The sequence below is a fragment of the Oryx dammah genome, unplaced genomic scaffold (genome assembly GCF_014754425.2).
Source record: "Oryx dammah isolate SB20612 unplaced genomic scaffold, SCBI_Odam_1.1 HiC_scaffold_17, whole genome shotgun sequence".
NCBI classification, from domain to species: Eukaryota; Metazoa; Chordata; class Mammalia; order Artiodactyla; family Bovidae; genus Oryx; species Oryx dammah.
This window is the reverse complement of record NW_024070201.1, coordinates 19698375-19723060: the sequence shown is the minus strand read 5'-3', so window position 1 is coordinate 19723060 and position 24686 is coordinate 19698375. Positions and strand designations below refer to the sequence as shown.

At 37.0% G+C, this 24686-nt stretch overlaps 1 protein-coding gene across 2 annotated transcripts in view; it reads right to left on the bottom strand.

Moving 5' to 3' along the window:
* Positions 1-1552: 1552 nt before the first annotated feature.
* The window catches only part of FDX1 (ferredoxin 1), a 33980-nt gene continuing 10846 nt past the window's right edge, over positions 1553-24686 (bottom strand). For both annotated transcript variants that reach the window (XM_040257971.1, XM_040257969.1), the window contains 2 exons: positions 10937-11066; positions 1553-2190 (listed from right to left, as the gene is read on the bottom strand). In XM_040257971.1, coding sequence (XP_040113905.1) covers positions 2064-2190; positions 10937-11066 — 257 coding nt within the window. In that variant the 3' untranslated portion in view covers positions 1553-2063. The remainder of the gene's footprint in view (positions 2191-10936; positions 11067-24686) is intronic.

The following is a 24686-nucleotide window of genomic DNA, read 5'->3' as shown; positions in this document are numbered from 1 at the left end:
CTGTTTTTAGGAATATGAATACAATTATTTTGTTTTTTTATTTATAGTGATGTTATCCTACAAATAAGAAAGTCATCAAAGAAATTCTGATCTCAAAATGTGGTTCACCACAAAATTTCAAGTAGCTTAAAAAAAGGAAAAGCAATTATAAGAGCTGTAAAAAGGAAGAAAAAAATAGGAAAACATATACTGAATCTAAATTTACCTCAGAAAACATTTTTCCAAGTGAAATGTAATTGTTCTATTGCTTAATGGCCACGAAAACCACATGGATCACCATGTGATACTTAAGTAGTTATTTTAAAAGGAGGACAGTTGTCCTTTAAGACAAAAATTTGACAGTATTTTTCACAGTGAAACTTAAGCAAAAGGTTTCGGAAATCCTTAGAATTGTTCACTTAAACAAATTCAGCAGTTCTGAATTACTCCCATAATTACAGGATGGTTTTATCTGTGAAAACCAAATACAACATTAAGTATTAGCACGTAACTAACAATTATATAGAGTACTGTGCCAAAGGAAGGTGCATTTCTTGATGGCAAAGTGACAGAGAAATGTAAACTAAAAATTACAAGAAAGAAAGCCTATCTTTCTTTGCAAGAAAGCCTATCTTTCTTCTCCTGGATTTAAACCATCAAAAAGAAAACTATGAGGAGTCAGAATAAAACAAATGAACCATCATAATAAAGGAGACATAAGAATCTTTTGGAACACAATTCACGAGTAAAACCTAGCCCTCTTCACAGGCAATTAAGTGCTAGTAAATTAATCTGAAAGTAATGGTTACTGTGATGGCTTAAAAATGTCTGAAAATTCTCTGACATCCCACAACGCAAATGATGGGTCAGACTTGGTGTCTCACTTCTAATGAAACAAACAAGCAAAAGCAATACTCCATGACTTTCAGTTTCTGCCTAGCGAAGCTTATATGCCCTCTTAGGGCACTGGCTCTCAGAAACCACCTAACCCACTGTAAGGACATCTGGCTCACATGAAGGGACCGTACATACATGAGGGTTTCAGTCAATGGCCCCTGCTAGATCCCCAGCAGACACCAGCATCAACTTGCCAGTCACCTGAGGGAATCATAAGCCTTCAGATGATTCTAGCACCTGGCTTCTAATGCTCAAAGTGCACAGATGTACTTGAAGCTAACTCAACTTTACAATTCACTTTGCACTAATTTTTTTCTGCCCTTCCCCATTAGTCCAAAATAGTTACTGTTTCATTATACTTCCAAGAGCATACTTCATACCCCTTTATTGTCATTTATCAGTTTATTCAGAGTAAACATAAAATACAAATGTCTGCCACACATGGATGGCAATCTGAGGGGCTCAAGCCCCCAGTCCCTCAGGACCTTGCCTGCGTGCTCACTGCACACCACATGGCTCTGTCCTGGCCTCGTCCCCTTCTTAGGACAGAGAAAATCTAATCCATAAGATATCCAATTTGTCACAGGGAGAGATTTATAAATAAGCATTACTTTTTAAAGATTACAAAGACAGACCATTCTGATCAGGATTAAAAAACACATACATACACACATCCAATTTTTAGTTTACTCCTCCACCTCAGTCAGAATTGAGACCAAACATCTTTGACAGTACTTTATTATCTGTGCTCAGACTTTAAATAAGATATCCCTAATTTCCCCAGTTTCGATCTAATGATGTACAGTTCCAGTACTAACCTTCTAATTTGCAGTATGACCCTAGACAAGCCACCTTACATCTCTGCCTCCACCCACATCCAAGAGACAGAATGACACCCTTTTTTAACCTACTTACTTATAGGTAAGTAGGCATAAGATTTATGTTGCTGATCAATCACAGGTAAAATACATAAGGTTTTATCAAATTAACTACTTTCTAGTATTTGTTTTTATAATTTAATCAAAATAAAAATGGCATACATTCAGAACTACAAAATTCAGCAGTTACATCAGATGAATTAAGTAGTAAATCTAGTCATAATAATAAACCCATTCATCCATGTTCTCATTTAATTACATTAAGAATAATTATAAAAATAGGGTAAAATGTTGTGAAAATATTCCTATTTATTCTATCTTTGAGGAGTTCATGCCCATATCAACGGACTCTCTGGCATCAGACACGGCATCAGGTACTCGAACAGTCATATTGTCCATAGCCTTTGTCAAACAAATTTGGCAGCCCAACCGCGATCTGTATAAAAAGGGGGGAAGGTACGGTTTAGTATTAAGCATATCTTATTCACAAGACAACGTAGTTAATAGGACCTTTTCTTACCTAGAACATTGGGATTTATTTACCTTTTAAGTTTTCATTAAGTCAAAAAAGATACATCCAACCCTTTCAACTAGAGGATAACCGAATGTAAACATAAAAACAAAAAGTGTGATATGTCAAAAGTTTTATTATAATCTCTAGTTTCTATCTTCTACTAGCTGTTTCATCAGAACTACTGCTTTTTGGTGACAGAAATGACAAGCAATGAAACAATGAGAAGACACAACAGTGGAGAAGAGAACTGAGGTTTTGGCAACGCTAAGACAGTAATTACCTTACAGTCACAACTACACTGGGAGATGACGGGCACATCAGAGGTAGCCATCCCTTCAACTGAGTTATAGGAAACATATTAATACTATGTATTGAATTTCATTACCATTCAAAATAATTCCAGCCCCAAAAATTACACTATGGCTGATTCTTGTTGATGTCTGCCAGAAAGCAATACAATACTGTAAAGCAATTATCCTTCAAATAAAAACAAATTAATTTATAGAAAAAAGACTACAAAACAAAAATTAAAAATACAGAAACAGCGTAAATTGATAAAAGGAAAGTAAATATTTATCACTGGAAAAATAACTGTAATTTCATTTTTTCCACAGAATCCTTGGATCACACAATAAACTGTGGAAAATTCTTCAAGAGATGGGAATACCAGACCACCTGACCTGCCTCTTGAGAAACCTATATGCAGGTCAGGAAGCAACAGTTAGAACTGGACATGGAACAACAGACTGGTTCCAAAAAGGAAAAGGAGTACGTCAAGGCTGTATATTGTCACCCTGCTTATTTAACTTACATGCAGAGTACATCATGGGAAACGCTGGGCTGGAAGAAGCACAAGCTGGAATCAAGATTGCCAGGAGAAATATCTATAACCTCAGATATGCAGATGATACCACCCTTATGGCAGAAAGTGAAGAGGAACTAAAAAGCCTCTTGATGAAAGTGAAAGAGGAGAGTGAAAAAGTTGGCTTAAAGCTCAACATTCAGAAAACGAAGATCATGGCATCTGGTCCCATCACTTCATGGGAAATAGATGGAGAAACAGTGGAAACAATGACAGACTTTATTTTGGGGGGCTCCAAAATCACCTCAGGTGGTGACTGCAACCATGAAATTAAAAGACACTTACTCCTTGGAAGAAAAGTTATGATCAACCTAGACAGCATATTGCAAAGCAGAGACATTACTTTGCCAACAAAGGTCCGTCTAGTCAAGGCTATGGTTTTTCCAGTGGTCATGTATGGATGGGAGAGTTGGCCTGTGAAGAAAGCTGAGTGCCGAAGAATTGATGCTTTTGAACTGTGGTGTTGGAGAAGACTCTTGAGAGTCCCTTGGACTGCAAGGAGATCCAACTAGTCCATTCTGAAGGAGATCAGTCCTGGGATTTCTTTGGAAGGAATGATGCTGAAGCTGAAACTCCAGTACTTTGGCCATCTCATGTGAAGAGGTGACTCATTGGAAAAGACTCTGTTGCTGGGAGGGATTACGGGCAGGAGGAGAGGGGACAACAGAGGATGAGATGGCTGGATGGCATCACTGACTTGATGGACTTGAGTGTGAGTGAACTCCGGGAGTTGGTGATGGATAGGGAGGCCTGGCATGCTGCGATTCATGGGGTCGCACAGAGTCAGACACGACTGAGTGACTGAACTCAACTGATGACCAATTTTATTTTAAAAAGGAATCTTAAACAGTGATGTACAAATCTATGTCTCAGTTCAGTTGCTCAGTCGTGTCTGACTCTTTAAAACCCCATGAATTGCAGCACACCAAGCCTCCCTGTCCATCACCAACTTCCAGAGTTCACTCAGACTCGCATTCATCAAGTCAGTGATGCTATCCAGCCATCTCATCCCCGGTCTACATAGCTCTAAATCTAAGTATAAACAAATCTTTCAACAAGCATAAAATGTTAAGTTATAAGGTCATTTTACACCATATTTTAATTAGCAGAGCTTTTTCTTTCTTAATGGCACGTAAAAATAAATACTATATTCGTCTCATACTCCAACTGCCTTCAAAAATTTTGATGGAATGTGATATGCAGGTCTTGGTTTCATCAACATACTCATCAAGCACCTGCTGAGCATTTAAAGGGACAGAATTAAATGTCAGTGGGTTTACAAAGGGCAGTTCACTTCGAATCTTAATAAACACCTCTTACATGCCGGGTACCAGGGACGCCAGGAGGAGGCAGCACGGGGGCTGGAACCAAACAGACCAGTGGTCCAGATCCAGCACTGAATGTGATGTGTTCACAGGCAACTTTCTTAATCCTGACAAATATTAGTTTCCAAATGTCATCCTAAAGATGAATAATAAGTGGGTTCTTCACAGGACTGCTGTAAGGATTAATTGCTAATATCAGTATTAAGGCATGGACTTTAAATCAAATAGAAGAGCTGAGACACATTCACAGGTAATTAACATGTGAGATTGCGACAAATGTCATGAGAGAAGGCTGAAAGGTCTGAGGAGAAGCACTGACTTCTGGCTGGGGAGGTGGTGTTTCTAATGGGTTCTGAAGACTGGGTAGGATTTAATATTTAATAAAAGATAAAGGAGAAAGGCACTTCAGGCAAAGGTAATAAGAGTTCAAGGCATGTTTGAGTTAATATGGGTTTCTGACTTAGCTGCTGTGCAGGCCAGACAAGGACAAGAAGAGTGATGGGCTAGAAAGCTAGTCAGGCCACGGACAGCTCTGAACACCAATGAAGGGGTGGTTCATGTTTTTACTAGTGAGCAATGAGGGACCCTGGGAGGTTTCTGAAAGACAGTAAGTACTACAGTCATGGGCTTCCCTGCTGGCTCAGTAGTAAAGAATGCACCTGCCAATGTAGGAGACACAGGTTTGATCCCTGGTTTGGGAAGATCCCCGGGAGAAGGAAATCGGCTCCAGTTCATAGGGTCAAAAAAGAATCAGACACAACATAATGACTCAACAACAACGAACAACTACGGTCATGGAAAATACTGACCGCTGATAGAAAAAAATCCCTTTCTGTCAACAGTTCCTATTTGTTGAATTAGAAACAGTCTTGACAATCTTGAGCAAAGAATGCTCAAACTACCGCACAACTGCAATCATCTCACATGGTAGTAAAATAATGCTCAAAATTCTCCAAGCCAGGCTTCAACAGTACGTGAACCATTAACTTCCAGATGTACAAGCTGGATTTAGAAAAGGCAGAGGAACCAGAGATCAAATTGCCAACATCCACTGGATCATGCAAAAAGCAAGACAGTTCCAGAAAAATATCTACTTCTCCTTTATTGACTGTGCCAAAGTCTTTGAATGTGTGGACCACAACAAACTCTGGAAAATTCTTAAAGAGATGGGAACACCAGACCACCTTACCTGCCTCTTGAGAAATGTGTATACAGGTCAAGAAGCTACAGTTAGAACTGGACGTGGAACAACAGACTGGTTCCAAATACAGAAAGGAGTCAGTCAAGGCTGTACATCGTCACCATGCTTATTTAACTTATAGGCAGAGCACATCATGAGAAATGCTGGGCTGGAGGAAGCACAAGCTGGAATCAAGATTGCCAGGAGAAATATCAATAACCTCAGATATGCAGATGACACCATCCTTATGGCAGAAAGTGAAGAAGAACAAAAGAGCCTCTTGATGAAAGTTAAAGAGGAGTGAAAAAATTGGCGTAAAACTCAACATTCAGAAAACGAAGATCATGGCATCTGGTCCCATTACTTCATGGGAAATAGATGGGTAAACAGTGGAAACAATGACAGACTTTATTTTCTTGGGCTCCAAAATCACTGCAGATGGTGATTGCAGCCACAAAATTAAAAGACACTTGCTCTTTGGAAGAAAAGTTATGACCAACCTAGACAGCATATTAAAAAGCAGAGGCATTACTTTGCCAACAAAGGTCCATCTAGTCAAAGCTATGGTTTTTCCAATGGTCATGTATGGATATGAGAGCTGGACTATAAAGAAAGCTGAGCACTGAAGAACTGATGCTTTTGAACTGTGGTGTTGGGGAAGACTCTCAAGAGTCCCTTGGACTGCAAGGAGATCCAACCAGTCAATTCTAAAGGAAATCAGTCCTGTGTGTTCACTGGAAGGACTGATGCTAAAGCTGAAACTCCAATACTTTGGCCACCTCATGCAAAGAGCTGACTCATTGGAAAAGACCCTGATGCTGGGAAAGACTGAAGGCAGGAGGAGAAGGGGAAGACAGAGGATGAGATGGTTGGATGGCATCACCAACTCAATCGACATGAGTCTGAGTAAACTCCGGGAGTTGGTGATGGACAGGGAGGCCTGGCATGCTACAGTTCATGGGGTCACAGAGTCGGACACGACTGAGTGACTGAACTGAACCGAACTGACAATCTTCAATTATGCGTTAAGCTCTCTCAACAAGAGAGAAAATGAGGCAAGCCAATTTCAAGCCAAGGCAAGTCAAGTGAAAATGAGACAAGACAAAGACTGTGGTGAGCCCAAGAGAGACTATTGGTTATACTCTTGGTGTTCATCTACTCAAGGCTATGGTTTTTCCAGTGGTCATGTATGGATGGGAGAGTTGGACTGTGAAGAAAGCTGAGCACCAAAGAATTGATGCTTTTGAACTGTGGTGTTGGAGAAGACTTTTGAGAGCCCCTTGAACTGCAAGGAGATCCAACCAGTCCATTCTAAAGGAGATCAGTCCTGGGTGTTCTTTGGAAGGAATGATGCTAAAGCCGAAACTCCAGTACTCTGGCCACCTCATGTGAAGAGGTGACTCACTGGAAGACTCTGATGCTGGGAGGGATTGGGGGCAGGAGGAGAAGGGGACGACAGACGATGAGATGGCTGGATGGCATCACCAACTCGATGGACATGAGTCTGAGTGAACTCTGGGAGTTGGTGATGGACAGGGAGGCCTGGAGTGCTGCAATTCATGGGATCACAAAGAGTCGGACAGGACTGAGCAACTGAACTGAAGAGTAACGCTAGTCTTCAAGGAACTTGGGGAAGAAGATGGAAAAAGCTATCTATGATATAGGGCAGAATCAAGTAAGCACAGTAAAAGAAGAACCAGAAGTACGTAGGAGAACACAGGGAACCCCTCCTGGTTCTGTAACCCAAGAGGATAAGGCAGTGGTGCTGGGACAGCTCTCACTCCCCTACTTTCTCCTGGGAGGTCTCCAGCTCTAAGGTGGACCAGTGTAGAACCTCTAGAGAAGGAGCTGGACAGCAAGTCTTCTTTGATTTCATTATTAATCCCACAAAATCTCCCACTTGTGCAAACCTTGAAGACATTTTCTACAGCCACTTTGTCATATACACCTGACAGCAGAAATATACTATGTGTATTAACTTAACTTTTAAAGTTTAGTTTTCAAAGCAAAGCAGCAGCTTCAAACTATAAGAAACCAAGGGCTTTGGGGTCCAGTGTAACTGACTGAAACCAGGGCTGTCATTCTCCAGCTATGTGGCCTTGAGCAAATCTCACCCTATTCTATAAAGTGGTGATAATACTGCAAACTCTGAAGGTTAGAAACAATCTTTGTTAAGATTGTAGGCATTATAGTAAATGTCTGGCATTTGAATTAATATTATTATAGTTAAAATGCCAACAAATGCCAACCAGTGGCATTTTCCATCAGACACTATTTAAGGAGCTGCACGTACATGTATTAGTTGACATGACACAACAATCCTATGAGGTAGGTACTATTTTATTATCCCCATTTTAGAAATATGAAAATGAGGTCTCTGTGTAGGTTATCCATGGAAACTGGTAGCAGAGAGCAATGACAACTATCAAAAATAGATTCACAAATAATTCCTGAATCTATCAACCATTAATTCCAAAAATAGCTGGTGATGATGCCCTTTGTGAGTCAGGCACTAGAGATATAATAATGAAATATTAGATCATCAGTTTCCTTCCAACAAAAGTAAAAAAAAATGAATTGGAAGTATTAGAAGATAAGTTCTAGATCCTAATAAATCTTCTTTTATCTATTTTTATTCAAGGAATTAATGTCTGCCACAATTTAATGAGTGGAGAAGAAATTTGATGCTTTTTCTGTATTCTTGAAGGACAGATTTGATAATTGAAAGAACTTATAATGAAAAGTTTTACCTACTTGAGAGACTACAGTTTTTAGAAAAACTTAATATATAATAACAATGTTAAAATGAAAAGTTTTAATTGTACATTAAAGAAAATTAATCAGAACTTATTATTAATGGATCATCAGTCCATTATTAATCAAGGCTAAGTACACTCTATAACAACATTAAAATGCTCTTCATCTAAAAATTAAGGACAGTTACATCGAACTTAATTTTAAAATAAACCTAGATCTAAAGACTGACTTTCCTTTAATCTTTGGAAGTATTTAGTACCCTAGAAATAGAAGTTTACATGCAGTTACCATTTTTGAACAAAATTATTCTCATTCCATTATATCAGTGCTTTCTAAATCCTACCTGTTAAAAGCATTATACTCTTTCCCCACACACTACTTATTTAACTTACATGCAGAGTACATCATGAGAAACGCTGAGCTGGAAGAAGCAGAAGCTGGAATCAAGACTGCCGGGAGAAATATCAATAACCTCAGATATGCAGATGATACCACCCTTATGGCAGAAAGTGAGGAAGAGCTAAAAAGCCTCTTGATGAAAGTGAAAGAGGAGAGCAAAAAAGTTGGCTTAAAGCTCAACATTCAGAAAACGAAGATCATGGCATCCGGTCCCATCATTTCATGGGAAATAGATGGGGAAACAGTGGCTGATTTTATTTTTCTGGGCTCCAAAATCACTGCAGATGGTGACTGCAGCCATGAAATTAAAAGACGCTTACTCCTTGGAAGGAAAGTTATGACCAACCTAGACAGCATATTCAAAAGCAGAGACATTACTTTGCCAACAAAGGTCCATCTAGTTAGTCAAGGGTATGGTTTCTCCAGTGGTCATGTATGGATGTGAGAGTTGGACTATAAAGAAAGCTGAGTGCAGAAGAATTGATGCTTTTGAACTGTGGTGTTGGAGAAGACTCTTCAGAGTTCCTTGGACTGCGAAGAGATCCAAACAGTCCATCCTAAAGGAGATCAGTCCTGAGTGTTCATTGGAAGGACTGATGTTGAAGCTGAAACTCCAATACTTTGGCCACCTGATGCAAAGAGCTGACTCACTGAACAGACCCTGATGCTGGGAAAGATTGAGGGCAGGAGGAGACGGGGACGACAGAGGATGAGATGGTTGGATGGCATCACCGACTCAGTGGACATGGGTTTGGGTGGACTCCAGGAGTTAGTGATGGACAGGGAGGCCTGGCATGCTGTGGTTCATGGGGTTGCAAAGAGTTGGACACAACTTAGCAACTGAACTGAACTGAACTTTCCCCACAGAGCATTTCTACTAAAATTTTGTGCACTTAAGAATACCAGCTATAAAAAGTCATAAAAGCTATTTCTTGCTTTCCATTATTTTGTTCTAAAACTTCTGAATTTTACTATCAAACTTTTTGGCTAGCTTACATTTGCAATAGGTCTTATATCGTCTCACAGTCATGTATCTCTCCTAAATGAAGCTCTCCCTTTCCTCTCATTTTTTCTTTTTGTTCAGAATATTATCTGTTACATGCACCTATAAATTTTATCTGAATAAAAGAGCAAGCAGCTAGCTATGGTTTGCCCCTCACATTGAGACAGTTTTCAGAACCAAATCAACACAACCACTGAGTGTGTTCTGTGTGTTATCCTTTGCACAGAAAAGGAGGTGTTGGTAGAGAATGTGGCACCTGAAGATGTGAGGGGAGACTGGTAGGAGGCAGCCACAATAAATACCAATGAACTACAAACTTTTGTGAGGATTACAGAGTTTACATCAAGGGTCTACGAAAATGATGGGTACATAATACACATGAAATAAAGTTTATTATTACTTTTTTATTGTTTTCAACTATTTTTCATTAGGGACACCAAACTGGGGTTAAAAGTCAAAGCCAACCTGAAGTAAACTCTGATTATCTTGCTCTTTGAAACATTAAATTAATTCCATATCTTCCCTAACTCAAACCAAAATTCTAGATAATTTTTTTAAAAAGGTATCATTTGATATCACTTACTACTATAAATCTCACCACTTCCAAATTTAAGAATAATTCTATTAATAACAAGAATAAGATCTGAGTTTCTTCAATGTACAATTAAAACTATTCATTTTAACATAACTATTATATATTAAGTTTCTGAAAACCGTATTCTCACAAATAGGTAAAACTTTTCATTATAATTTCTTTCAATTATCAAATCTGTCCTTCAAGAATACCATAATAAAGCATTATATTTCATCCCACCTCATTAAATTGTGACAAAGATTAATTCCTTGAATAAAAATAGATGAAAGAAGATTTATTAGGATCCAGAACTTATCTTCTAATACTTCCAATTAACTATTTTTTTTTCACTTTTGGTAAAAAGAAAGCTTCATAAGGGTTAAACTGTAGAATACATGGAGAAATGTCACATATTTGATATTCAAAGTTTGTGACTTATCTGTCTACACTGGGAGAACACTATTACATGCATGCAGATTACATGTCTCTGGTCAGAGACAGACATGAACAAATGAAACTTCCACCCTCCCAGATGACTCTTACAACAGAAATGGTCTGAAAATCTTACCTATCTGTTAGTCCATATGCCAGATCAAGCATGTCATTCTCCTCATCAGTGATTGCTTCCAATTTCTCATATATGTGCTGTTCAAAGATGAGGTGACAGGTAGAACAAGCCAAGGTTCCCTCACATGCACCTACAAAAGAAGCAACAAGCATTGAACACGCTCCTCTCTACATTCAACAAGATTCAAAACCGGCTGGAATTAAGTAATTTCTAAATTTAAAAATCAGCATTAGCACACATCAATGGTAAGACTTTATTTCTGAATAATAATGAGAATTAGGGACAACTCCCCATACCCAATACACACAGAGTTGGAAATCACTTTCAAATATTACTTTTAAGAGGTTATCGGTTAGATGCTGTGAGGGAGACTCAAAAATACAAATCCTAATATGAGAGAGTTTACAAGTTAGTGAGACATGTATAGATACAAAAATATATGCCTTTTAAATTTATATAGAGACACATGTACCCCAATGTTCATCGCAGCACTGTTTATAATAGCCAGGACATGGAAACAACCTAGATGTCCATCAGCAGATGAATGGATAAGAAAGCTGTGGTACATATACACAATGGAGTAGTACTCAGCTGTTAAAAAGAATACATGTGAATCAGTTCTGATGAGATGGATGAAACTGGAGCCGATTATACAGAGTGAAGTAAGCCAGAAAGAAAAACACCAATACAGTATACTAACACATATATATGGAATTTAGAAAGATGGCAATGATGACCCTGTATGCGAGACAGCAAAAAAGACACAGATGTGTAGAGCGGACTTTTGGACTCAGAGGGAGAGGGAGAGGGTGAGATGATTTGGGAGAATGGCATTGAAACATGTAAAAAATAAATAAATAAATAAATAAATTTATATAGTTAATAATTTACATATAGCTGTGGAAGTTACTTACCTTTTTCTGGAGAACTCAACACAATTTATAGGAGCTTTCGTGGTATGTAAGAGGGATCAGAAAGTAATCAAACTGACATCTAAATAAAGTTAAATATTCTTCCCTCTCGATCTTTCTTTATAATCAGGACAGAATCAAATAAGTCACTTTAAGAGTCACACTGGTTTAAATAAAGAGAGTATTTCTCCTGCTCCATGTTTTTAAACGTCATTAACTTGACAGTTATTTATTAAGTGCCTATTACATGCCAGGCACTATAAACAGGGAACTGAAATGTCATCTAGTCCAACCAAACTCTGACTAAATATGCTTTCCAACACCCTTTTCTCAGGGTTTACCCATCTCCTGCTCGAAAACTTCTGACAGAGAAATCCTCTTGCTTAAGCCGGTCGATCTCACATTTGGCTGCTTGTGTGCTAAAGTCTGTCACTCTGTAACTTTCCACCTACTGCTCCAACTCTACCCCATGGAGTCGAATCGTTTTTTTTCCTTCTGGTTCTACTGAGGTAAAATTAACAAAACTGTAAGATATTTAAAGCACACATCATGATGATTTGATATATGCATATACTGTGAAAGGACTCCTCTCAGGACTCCAGTTAATATGCCTGTAACCCCATATATGTCTACTTATTTATTTTCCATGAGAACATGTAAGGTTTACTCTCAGCAACAGAGTTATAGCCACCATGATTTACATTTGATCCTCAGTCCTTAATATCAGAGGTAAAATTTTAAACCCTTTTACCTATTCACCTATTTCCATGATCTCCGCCAAGCCTGTGGCAACCACTTTTCTACTCTCTGTGTCTATGAGCTTATTTAGTGAATCCTTTTAAACAACAGCTTTTCATATATTTAAAAATGCTCTTCTCCAGGCTGAGCATTCGCAGGTCCTTCAGATTTTTCTTACATAGTAACATAGTTCTAAATCCCTTCTCTCAGTCTGGTTGGGTTTTCCTTAAAATACAGCATCCAAAAACTGACCCGATAAAACAGAACCATCCATATCATGTTCTCATTAAATTCTACCTAAAAAAGTTATTCTGGTTTCCTTTTTAAATAATTTTTAAAGCCATAATACAATTGTAAAGATTATAGACTCTTGGAAGTAACATCACTTGGATTTAGATTCTCTTGGTCAATAAACATTATATAAATTATTAATAGAACTATTATCAATAGTTAGTGAATTGCTTACTTTTCCTGTGAAAAAATTTATCATTGTACTAAGAATTGTTCTTCCACAATTTAAACATTTGTTACTCATATTTTATTACTTTAAAACATAAAGAAAGAAAAGAGGCTTCCTTATACATTCATTTTTATTAAATTTTATTCAAAGCCGATTTTATTAAATGTCATTCAAAGTGAAACAAGATGAAGCAGAGACATACCATATAGTGACATACAGCGGTCATAAGCTTGGACTCTGGAGCCAGATTCCCTGGCTTCAATCTCAGCTCCACTTTTTACTAATGGCATCACCTTGGGCTACTCCACCCACCATGCCTGAATTTCCTCAGCAGTAACGTTGTACCAACCTCACAGGGCAGTTGCAAGCATTACATATGAATGTGTACTTAACATATGTACTTGCAACCATGACTGACTGGTAGAGGAAGACCTAGTCAAGTGTTGGCAATTATTATTATTTGGAAGTTATAAGAAAACTTAAGAGAATTTCAACTTTCTTATATATTAAATTATATGTATGTTTATATAATAAATATGTATATACATTTATGTAATATACAAATATATACACACATCAATTAGTTACTTGAACAAGCAGTTTACTTTTCTATTTTTGCATAAATTTGAGGCTTTTCACACAAAAAGGTAAATGGATATATTTTACTTAAAAGGAAGTGGGCTTCCTCTGCTTAAAAAAAGGTAGGTAAATTGTTGTTTAGTCACTAAGTTGTATGTCTGACTCTTGCGACCCCATGGACTACAGCCCACCCAGCTCCTCTGTCCATGGGAATTTCTCAGGCAAGAATCCTGGAGTGGGCTGCCATTTCCTTCTCCAGGGGATCTTCCCAACCCAAGAATTAAACACACGTCTCCTGCAGTGGCAGACGGATTCTTTAGCGATGATGAGCCACCAAGTAGGTAGGCAGAGAGGTAGAGAGAAAGAAAACCTCTGCAGTAAAAGGAGAACTGGTGGAGTGCAACCCTGAGACCAGCTGGGCTCTGGATGAATCTGCCATACTGTCCGCTGTGTCCTGGGCAGGCCTCTCAAGGGCCTCAATTTTTTCTCATCTGTATCATGGGAGATTGAGGTAGATGATACCTAAGGGCCTGTTCACTCTAATATTTTATGACTCCACAAAGAAGAATTGTAGTTCTTAATAGATTTGTTCACTGCTAAGTCGCTTCAGTCGTGTCCAACTCTGTGCGACCCTATAGATGGCAGCCCACCAGGCTCCACCGTCCCTGGGATTCTCCAGGCAAGAACACTGGAGTGGGTTGCCATTTCCTTTTCCAATGCGTGAAAGTGAAGTCACTCAGTCGTGTCCGATCCTTAGTGACCCCATGGACTGCAGCCTACCAGGCTCCTCCATCCATGGGATTTTCCAGGCAAGAGTATTGGAGTGGTATTCAATAAATACATACTAATTTTGCTTTCTGTTTTTATCTGATCAGTACCCAACCCAGACAAACTCAAAACTAAAATGTCAAATCCATTTGGAGATACTGGGGGACAAAGTTCAGGAAATTCAGCATGTTTTGTCTTAAAATGTAAGTAAAACCCTCCCTAAAATATACCAAGCAACTACCCTAATTTAAAAAGCTTTAAAAATCTTCAAGTTTTCATTATTAAAAAAACAAATCCTGAGAACTGCAAGCGATGCATAACAGAAGATGCAAGAAAAACAAACTCAGGATCCTGGGCAGAATGCGGAGTTGGGAGCTGGCTACAGAGGCAGACAGAGGACCAAGCACAGGGGTCTCCCAAGCTCTCCTAAGGAGCCTGAGCGTGTGCTGTAAGCGCATGCTCCATTTGCCGACACACTGGGTGGGTAAACTAGCACACTCTCAGTGGGTGAGTTGCCACAGAGATGTTTCTGGCTAGGGATTACCAGCAACTGTCACTCCACCACCCCTCTTGAATCCAGCCCCTGAAGAACAGTGATTGCTGCTGAAGTTCCAGGAAGCTACTAAAGGATTTTGAGCAGGAAAGTGACATGGCATGTTTATTTTGGATAGATCCTGCTGGTGCCTGTGTGTAAAGGATAGGTTTGACATGAACAAGACAGAAGCAAAAGTCATGACATTTCATCACAGAGGAGGGGGAAAAGAGGAAAAGAAGGATAAGAGACTGAGAGAGTCAAGGAGACACTTTCCCCCACCCACCAAGAAAAGGAATTAAAATACAGATGTGTCAACTGGAAGACAGAGAACCAGAAAAGGGTGATATCAGAAAAGCCCAGGGAAAAAGCCAGTGCATACAATATGGTCTCAATCATCCTGGAATTCACAAAAAAGTCCACATGCCAATAAATCCCTGCAGAAAATTTAGGACATTCTTTTTACCACCTGGTCAGTCAAAATGAAGAGTTACCATCCGTTTTCTAGGTCTTTGCTTTCTTCCCTAGGAAATCCCAATTCTTTTAACCTTCTCTTAAAGGCTTTATTTTCATTCTCTAATAATTTTCATAGCTCCTCTCATGAACCTTGCCAGCCGATGCCACATCTTGTTTAGGATGCCAAGTTCAGAGCTGAAGAGAGTATTCTAATAAGAATCTGACAAATGCTGAATATATACAAAAGATTAATTTTGGGTTCCTACACTCAAGTTCCTATTACACATTCTAGTCCCATATTTATTCTTTAGATAAACACATCATGCTTGGGACTCCTCCTGATTTTACAGTTTCTTTCAAACTTTTTCTATCACCAGTTGTCAATAGATATGCTTTTCTTATTCTTTGTACTGGGAAGAAACTCAAATATAATAGAAACTTTAAGGTTCAGGATGAAATCAACTCAGCCTGTATAAAATGGCTATCACTGAACCAGAGACACATATGGTCATGTTGTGGAACAAATATCACTATAGAAAAAAAATCTGGAGCAAAGATTTACAAACCCTGTGAATAGTACTTAAAAGAAGAAATAGTCTATCCTGCAAAACTCCAAAATAATACAACAATCTGAGCATTATTTGGGAGGGGTTTTTCCCCCTTAAACTGCATGTTCTATAAAAAAAGAAAAACATTAGAGAACAGTGAAGACATGTCCCTGATAAGGTGTTTAGAGGGAAAAAAAGATTTTAAAAGACAGCCTAAAACTGTGAGAAGAAAACTTTAAGTTACTCCATTAAAAAAATTTTTTTTTCATCTCATGATTTCATGATGGGTATTTCTGCCAATGTTTCCTGGTCTTGTAATCAGAGGTAGGCCCCCAGTCAATAAGCATCTGACTTTTGTCTTTTTGATATACAGGTCTATGAATCTTAACACATGTGCACCCGGTACCACAATCAGGACACAAAGCAGGTTCATCACCCAGAACAAAATCCTCATGCCTGCTGTGCTCTTGGAGACACAGCCTGCATTTCTCCATTCAGGAAACAATTCCATTTACAATAGCATCAAAAAGAATAAAATACCCAGGAATAAATGTACCTAAGGAGGTAAAAGAACTATACTCAGAAAACTGTTAAGACACTGATGAAATCAAAGACAATACAGACAGACAGACAGATACACTGTGTTCATGGGTTAGAAAAATATTGTTAAGATGACCGCACTATCCAAGGCAATCTACAAATTCAATACACTTCCTATCAAATTACCAAAGGCACTTTCCACAAAACTAGAACAAATTTTTTTTCATTTGTATGGAAACACACAAGACCTGAAAAAGCCAAAATAATCTTGAAAAAGGACAGAACTGTAAGTCAATTTCCCTGACCTCAAACTATACTACAAAGCTAGAGTAAGCAAAAGAACATGGGACTGGCATAAAAACAGACACAGAGATTAATGGAACAGAATAGACAGCCCAGAAACCAACCCACTCATCTATGGTCAATTACTCTATGACAAAGGAGGCAGTAATATACAATGGAGAAGAGAGTCTCTTCATTAAATAGTGCTGGGAAAATGCTATTACATATAAAAGAATGAAATCAGAACAATTCTCTAAGACCATATACAAAAATGAACTCAAAATGGAGACAACAGTCTCTTCAGTAAATGGTGCTGGGAAAACTGGCTATTACATGTAAAAGAATGAAACTAGACTATTCTCTAACACTATATACAAAATAAAATGGATTAAAGACCTAACTGTAAAACCTGAAACCATAAAATTCCTAGAAGAAAACAGAATATTCTTTGACATCATAGCAATATTTTTTTTGGATCTGTCTAATAAAGGAAAGGAAATGAAAACAAAAATAAACAAATGGGACCTAATTAAAATTTTTGCAGAGTAAAGAAAACCATTGACAAAATGAAAAGACAGCCTACTGAACAGGAGAAAATATTTGGACACAACTGAGCGACTTTCACAAGATATGAAGACAACCTAAGTGTATGCCTATGGATGAATAAGATATTATACATACACCACACACACACACACACAATTGAGTATTATTCAGCAATAAAATAGAAGAAAATCCTGCCATTTGTGAGATAAGAATAGACCTTGAGCTATTATGCTAAGTTGAAATAAGTAAGACAGAGAAAGACGAAAACAGTATGATCTCACTTATATGTAGAATCTAAAAAAGTTAAATTCATAGAGGAAACAGAGAGTGATGGCAGGGGCTAAAGGAAATGGGGAGAGTTGTCAAAGAGTGTAAACTTTCAGCTTTAAGACGAACAGGGTCTGAGGATCTACTGTAAAACATTGTGACTATAGATACAACGCTGTGTTATATGTCTGACTTTTGCTGAGTAATCCTAAATGTTTTACCAAAAAAAGGAATGATGTGAGGTTAACCCTATTGTGATAATCATTTTGAAACTGATGTGTATCAAACCATTATACTGTACATTTTAAACTTACACAATGTTAGTTGTCAATTATATGTCAATAAAGCTAGAAAACAAATAAAACCAATAGTGGTGATGGTTACATAACTCTGAATATTCTAAAAAAAAAAAAAACTGTCTACTTTCAATGAGTAAACTATATGGTATGCAAATTAAATCTCAGTAAAGCTCTTCCAAAAAAAATCAACTAGACGTATTTTTTTTTTTTGCTATTATTAGACTGTCTTGCTTACTGTAACATCAAGTTTTAATATCTGTACTACACATACTTCCAACTTTATCCTTCTCTTCTGAAACTGGCTGTTTGTAGTTCCTCTGTTTTCCTGTAAAAAGTTCAGAATCACTTGTTTGTATCTACAAAAAATCCTGCTGAGATTTTAATGGGAAATGTAACAAATCTATGTATCAATAAAAACTGGCATCTTTACTATGCTGTCTTCCAATTCATGAATACAATATGTCTCTCAACTACTTAAGTCTTTGCTTTCTTTCATCAGAGTTTTATAATTTTTAAGATATTGATGTTATATTTTGTTAAACCTAAAAATTTCATTTGGGGTAGGTATTGTAAATGTTCTTTTAAAAAACTTTTTTGGTTCCCAACTATTCATGCTGGTATACAGAAAAACAATTGATTTTCATGTGTTGATCACGTACTAGGACCTTGCTAAACTCACTTAGGTCTAAGTTTTTTTTTTTAAAGATTACTTGTGATTTTCTATGTAAACAGCCATCTAAAAACCAGACAGCTGTATTTCTTTCTTTTAAATCAGTATGCCTTTGATTTTTTCTTTTTGCTTCATTACATAGACTAAGACTTTCATCATGATGTTATAATAAGATGGTAAGAACAGACATCCTAAGCTTGTTCCTAATCTTAGGAGAAAGGCATTTTGTCCTTCATTATTGGCATGATATCAGCTGTAGGTTTTTGTAGATACCTTTATCAGCACCAGATCTTCACCAGATCTGATCTGGCACTGCCTACTTGTCTTCAGTTAAAATGCAGGAGCTGCCACCAATTCTGTATCCTATCTGACACTAAGTTCATGTCCTTACTGACCATCCCTGCAGCTCCAAACTCCACTAAAGCCACAACTCAAACTGCACACACTACAGGCAAGAACAAACTGAATGACACTCCCCTTGGGCTTCATCTTCTAACTTTTCTTCTGCATTATAGAATTCCCAGGTTCCTATCCACTGTGAAATCACCAGCACTGAAAATCAGCTGTAAATATATTCCTACTACCAAAATGGAATGCAAAGTGGAGTTCCTATAGTATATGAGGGGGTACATGCATTGTGCATATGCAGTATGTGGGCCCAAGGAGTTTAGAAGTTCTTGATCTAGTATTAAAAGTTAGACATTATAATGCAGTCTCTCATAGAAACCAGGCTATAAATGGTTAGTTAGTTCTGTGGGTTGGCCTGAAAATTTAGCCATCATGTGTAACAGTATTTCCATGGGAAAACAAATTCCAAACGCTAAGAAGTTGACCTAAAAATGAATCTGGTAAACAAAACCTATCCCAAAAATGAAAAGTGTTTGTTGTTTTTTATGCTAATCACATATATAGGGAACAAGTCCACAAAACAGTGGGAGACAAATTATCAAACCAAAAAGGATACACAAGCACTAACTACTATAGAAACTTCAATCTAAAACTGATAATCTAAAATAAATTTTAAAAGTTAAAATGATAGCTGATCAAAATATGGGTATATTGATACAATAATACATGTGGAGAGATGGGAACTGAAAGTACAAAAGTTATGTGACCTATGCTTATACACAATCCCAAAGCAGTACTGACAACTATTGGTTTTAAGTGTCTTTGTAAGTGGTTGGCTATATAAAAGTAAATTAATAGATAAAATCTGTAGATATGTGTGTGTATATACACATGTATATCTGTATCTATATACTTATATATACAGATACATACTCACAGTATATTAAATATAACATGATCACATTTTATGAGGAATATATTCTCAAAGATTTTGAAATTTTTAGAAGTCTCATAATTCAAGAGTTATATTCTCAATGAAACAAAATGGATTCTTACGGTCCACAAATCTTTAATCTTCAAATCATTATTTTTGTTGCAATATATACTTAACTAGAACAAACATTTGAAGTGAAACTTATTACACTACTATGTCCACCTTTCAAATAATCAAAAATACTCCATGCCTTACAACAAACGATAATCTGATACGACTTACGGACACATTACAGCCTCATGAGCCCGTGGTACCAACATTTTACCATCGTCCAATAACTGTCATGAACTTAAAGGTGTATACAGTTTAGTGCGGCTTTAATTTTGCTGGCGTTTTACCTAATAATTCAGAGTTCTTTCTCCTAAATTAGCAGTAATAGAAATTATGACAGGTTTTTGGCTTCCTTCACTACATTCTGTCACATTTAACTTCTATTCCAAAATAATTCATTTTCAGATGCATTTTTCAGTATTAACACTTAATGAATGCTTGGCTGAAACCATCATGGGCTTTAAAATGATATTAAACTATAACCACAGTTTAAAATATCAGCACTACAGTCAACAAAAATCACACAGACATCAGATGTCTGGAAACAGCACAGTTTACATGATACTGACAAAGCTGACAGATACTGGCTTGTAAAAGGTATCGAAACAAATATACAATTTATAAATTCACAGTCTGCCAGCTTGAAATTATGGGATTCTTGACAAAAGTTTTGGGCTTCACAGTACTTCTGATTTTACTAGAGTAAGAAACTTAATATTATTAATCTGTACAATTTCAAATTTGTAATTTTAAAATTATGTTAAGAATAAGTAAGGTATTTTGTTTAGTAAGGCATGGCTATTGGCTAATTTCAAGGCTGATGATGAATAAAATTGTTTTTTGTTTTTAACAAGACTAATACTAAAGATTAAAATTCCTGTCATAAAAAACGAATTCCCAGAATAAGTTAGCTATCTGCAGACTACTACTCCTTTCATGTAACTTAAGAGTTTTCCACCAGGAATAGATTGTTTCATGGGTGTGTGCGTGTGTGTGTGTGTCTGTAGCTTATATTATACTAAGAAAACTTGGAGCTCTATAATGATGCTGACAAGAAAGATTGCTAACCTCTTTCTCAAACAAAACTCCAGAGGATAGCTATGCTGGAATATTATATCCTAAAAATATGAAATGATATATAAATATTAAAACCTAATTTTCTAAAGTAAAGCTTGATTCCAGAGCCATAAAAAATCAATTAACATGACATGAATAAATATTTATATGATCATCATCAGGACCACACAATTTGAATAATTTCCCTCAAAACAGTCACACAAAGGAAATACATAGTAAGAAAATATAAATAGTCTGAGATAATAAAGGAGGTACATTTGATCAGAGAGGTGTAACTGCCCCCTAGTGACAGAATACTATAATACTGAAAACTTTAAAGATCATCCAAGAAAACCTACATTAACATAAAAGTTGGAAATAAGAATGTTTATAAATTGATTGCTTCCAAAATTTACTTTTTACTCACTGATCCATTCATTAATTCACTTTATATATGAAAACAAGAATCACTTAATCCTTCAATACACTCTCCAGGGAGAAAGATGCAGAAATAAACAAATACATAAATAGATGGTGAAGCAATGAAAGAAATGAACAGGATGCTGTGATGGAGAAAAACAGATTCAGGGTAATAAAAGAACTCCTATTTTGGACTGGGTGGTTGGGCAAAGTCCCTCTAAGGAAGTAACATAAACTGAGACCAGAAAGATGAAAAGCAACACATAAAGGATTTTTCAGGAGGGAGAGGAAGTGTCCCAGGCAGGAAAAAAGTGTAAAGTGTATATACAAAGTCTTCAAGCTAGAAATTCTAGGTGAGTTCAGCTCTTGATAAATGGCCAGTGTGGCCAAAGTGACAGAAAGAACAATGAGAAATGGGAGAGAGGAGGAAGGGCAGAAGGAGCTAGGTAATGCAGAGGCTGGCATAAGGAATGTAGATTTTATCCTAAATGAAATGGGAATTTATTCATGGTTTTTAATCAGAGGATCTGTCTTATCTGCATTATGATGAATGACCCCAGCTGCTGGGTTCAAAAGCAGAAGTAGAGAAGTGCAGCTCCTGGAACACCTAAGTGGCAGCCCCAGGCAGTGACTGCAGAAATGGTGACAACAGGACCCACTGGAGACAGAGCACATCTGACAGGAACTGCTGCTGGCCTGAAGGGAGAGGATGTGGAAGAAGGACAACTTTTTTCAGTTCAGTGAACTTTCTTTATAGTCGAATTCTCACATTCATACATGATTACTGGAAAACCATAGCTTTGACTAGACACACCTTTGTTGGCCAAGTAATGCCTCTGCTTTTTAATATGCTGTCTAGGTTGGTCGTAGCTTTCCGTCCAAGGAGGAAGCGTCTTTTAATTTCGTGGCTGAAGTCACCATCTGCAGTGATTTTGGAGCCCAAGAAAAAGTCTGTCACTGTTTCCATTGTTTTCCCATCTATTTGCCATGAAGTGATGGGACCAGATGCCATGATCTTAGTTTTCTGAATGTTGAGTCTTAAACCAACTTTTCACTCTCCTCTTTCACTTTCATCAAGAGGCTCCAAGAAAAGATATAAAGTAGGAAGTTGTGCAATTTCCAAGAAAAGATATAAATAGGAAGATGAATCTGTAAGTCCAGGACTCAGAGGGACACTGAGCTAACAACAGTCTATTGACTTCTAGGCGGGATTTAACGCCACAGAAGGGATAAGATCACCCAGAGAGAAACCGCACAGACACTCTGAACTAGGCCAACCTCAGCTGTGTACAGTGTTCACCTGTTGAGTAAGACTAGAACAAGGGCAATATTTAAAGTGTCTCCTGCATTCAGCTTTAGAAATGAATGAAATAGGTGGACCTGCCAAGTCGCTTCAGTCGTGTCCGACTCTCTGCGACCCTATGCACTATACCCTTCCCAGCTCCTCTGTCCATGGGATTCTCCAGGGAAAAGTACTGGAGTGGGTTGCCATTTCCTCCTCCAGGGGATCTTCCCGACCCAGAGATCAAACCTTCATCTCTTATATCTCCTGCATTGGCAGGTGGGTTCTTTACCAATAGCTCCACCTGGGACACACAGTTGTCCCTTACAATACAATGTTGTTATAATCTCTTCTTTATAAACATGGTAGTTCAGACTTCTTGATTTCATTTCCTCCATTTTTTTCTAGAAAGTGACTTAGGCTTAACTCTTATCTTTTGTGAACCTAGTTTAGCTTATCTCAAATTTATATTTACATGCCCAAAATTCTAGACACATTAGGATCCTTGATCTTTAAAGTATCTCCTCTATGTCCATGTAAACAAATGCAGAATTCTTATTACTAAAGACTGTGTTGGCATTAAACTTTAGGTACTTCTAGGAAACTGGGGGGAAAAGGACTCTTTTAGTGTTTATCTCTGTGTTGACTATGGGAAGTTACAATTTTTTAATGTGTTTTTAAAATTTGTTATAATGAAAAATGAACCTACAGTAATAACTATGCTAACAAGAATAGCTAACATTAATTTAGCCTTGCTTAGATAAACTCATTTGATCTCTAAGCAACCTAACAAAGTACTTAAGTACTAACATTATTTCTATGTTACCCTTAAGGAGACAAGGTATAAAGAGGTTAGAGATCTAACTGAAGGTCACAAAGGTGGCAAAGTGACAGAGCTGGGAAGCAAACACAGGCAGGAACTCCATTCTTAACATTCCAGCCAACAGTTTTCCAAAAAGAAAAAAATATATACTTTAAATTGTGACTCATAGTATGAGTCCCATTTTACATTACAACCTGGTATAACATATACTTTGTAAAATAGCTAAACAAGCATTTCATGGAATAATATAAAAGATGGTGTTTTTATATTTTCTTTTTAACTACTCTAACTGCTGAGAGCTACTAAACTGATTATATGACTAATGGTTGCAAACTGCAATGTGAAAAACAGTTTTATTGCAATATATAGTCATGAATAATGAGAGAAAAATACTTTAAAAAATTTAAAAGTACTTTCAAGTATTAAGGTCAAAATATGCTTTTATTTCAAAGAAATGGAAAGGAACTCATTAAAATTATCTACTGTAAATAAAGTATTTTCCATTATTTTGAGATAAATGTAGCTCCATGTAAAACAGAGGTTAAGAGCCTTTCAAATAAATGTTTAAAATTAATTTTCATTTTCATTAGTTTTTTTTGGTCAAACAGCACATTTAAAGAGCCTTTCCTAATGGTTAAAAATAAATAATACCTCATGAAAAGCAGGCAAATAATTTGAGCAATTAATAAAACAAATTTTACTAAGTAATTCTTTCCCTAGGAATTTACCACAAGGAAATTACAGAACACACAGAAAAGTATTCTTGGGGATGTTCACCTTAAGGGTATTTGTAATAACTGAAAAATGGAAGTCATCTAAATGTTCAAAGAAAGAAATGGATTAAATATACCATGGAATTAAAAGGTTCCCTCCTGCTTCCCTCCTACCAGTAGGTAACTACTGATATTTGTTTTCAAGACTCCTTCCACAGTTTTGTTGTTTTTTTTTTTTTTTAATGGAGTAATATAGTATCCCCTTGCATGACTAAATATCAGTCTTCTATCAATGGGCATTTGCTTCTTTCAAATCTTTTGCTCTCACAAGTAACTCTGGAGTAAAGAGTCAGGTATATATGTATTTTCATAAAGCTGAGATTGAAGCTGTGGAGAAATGTATAAAAACAGATTTACTGGATCACAGCCTCCACATTAGCTGTTCCAGAACACAAAAGATTAGCTTT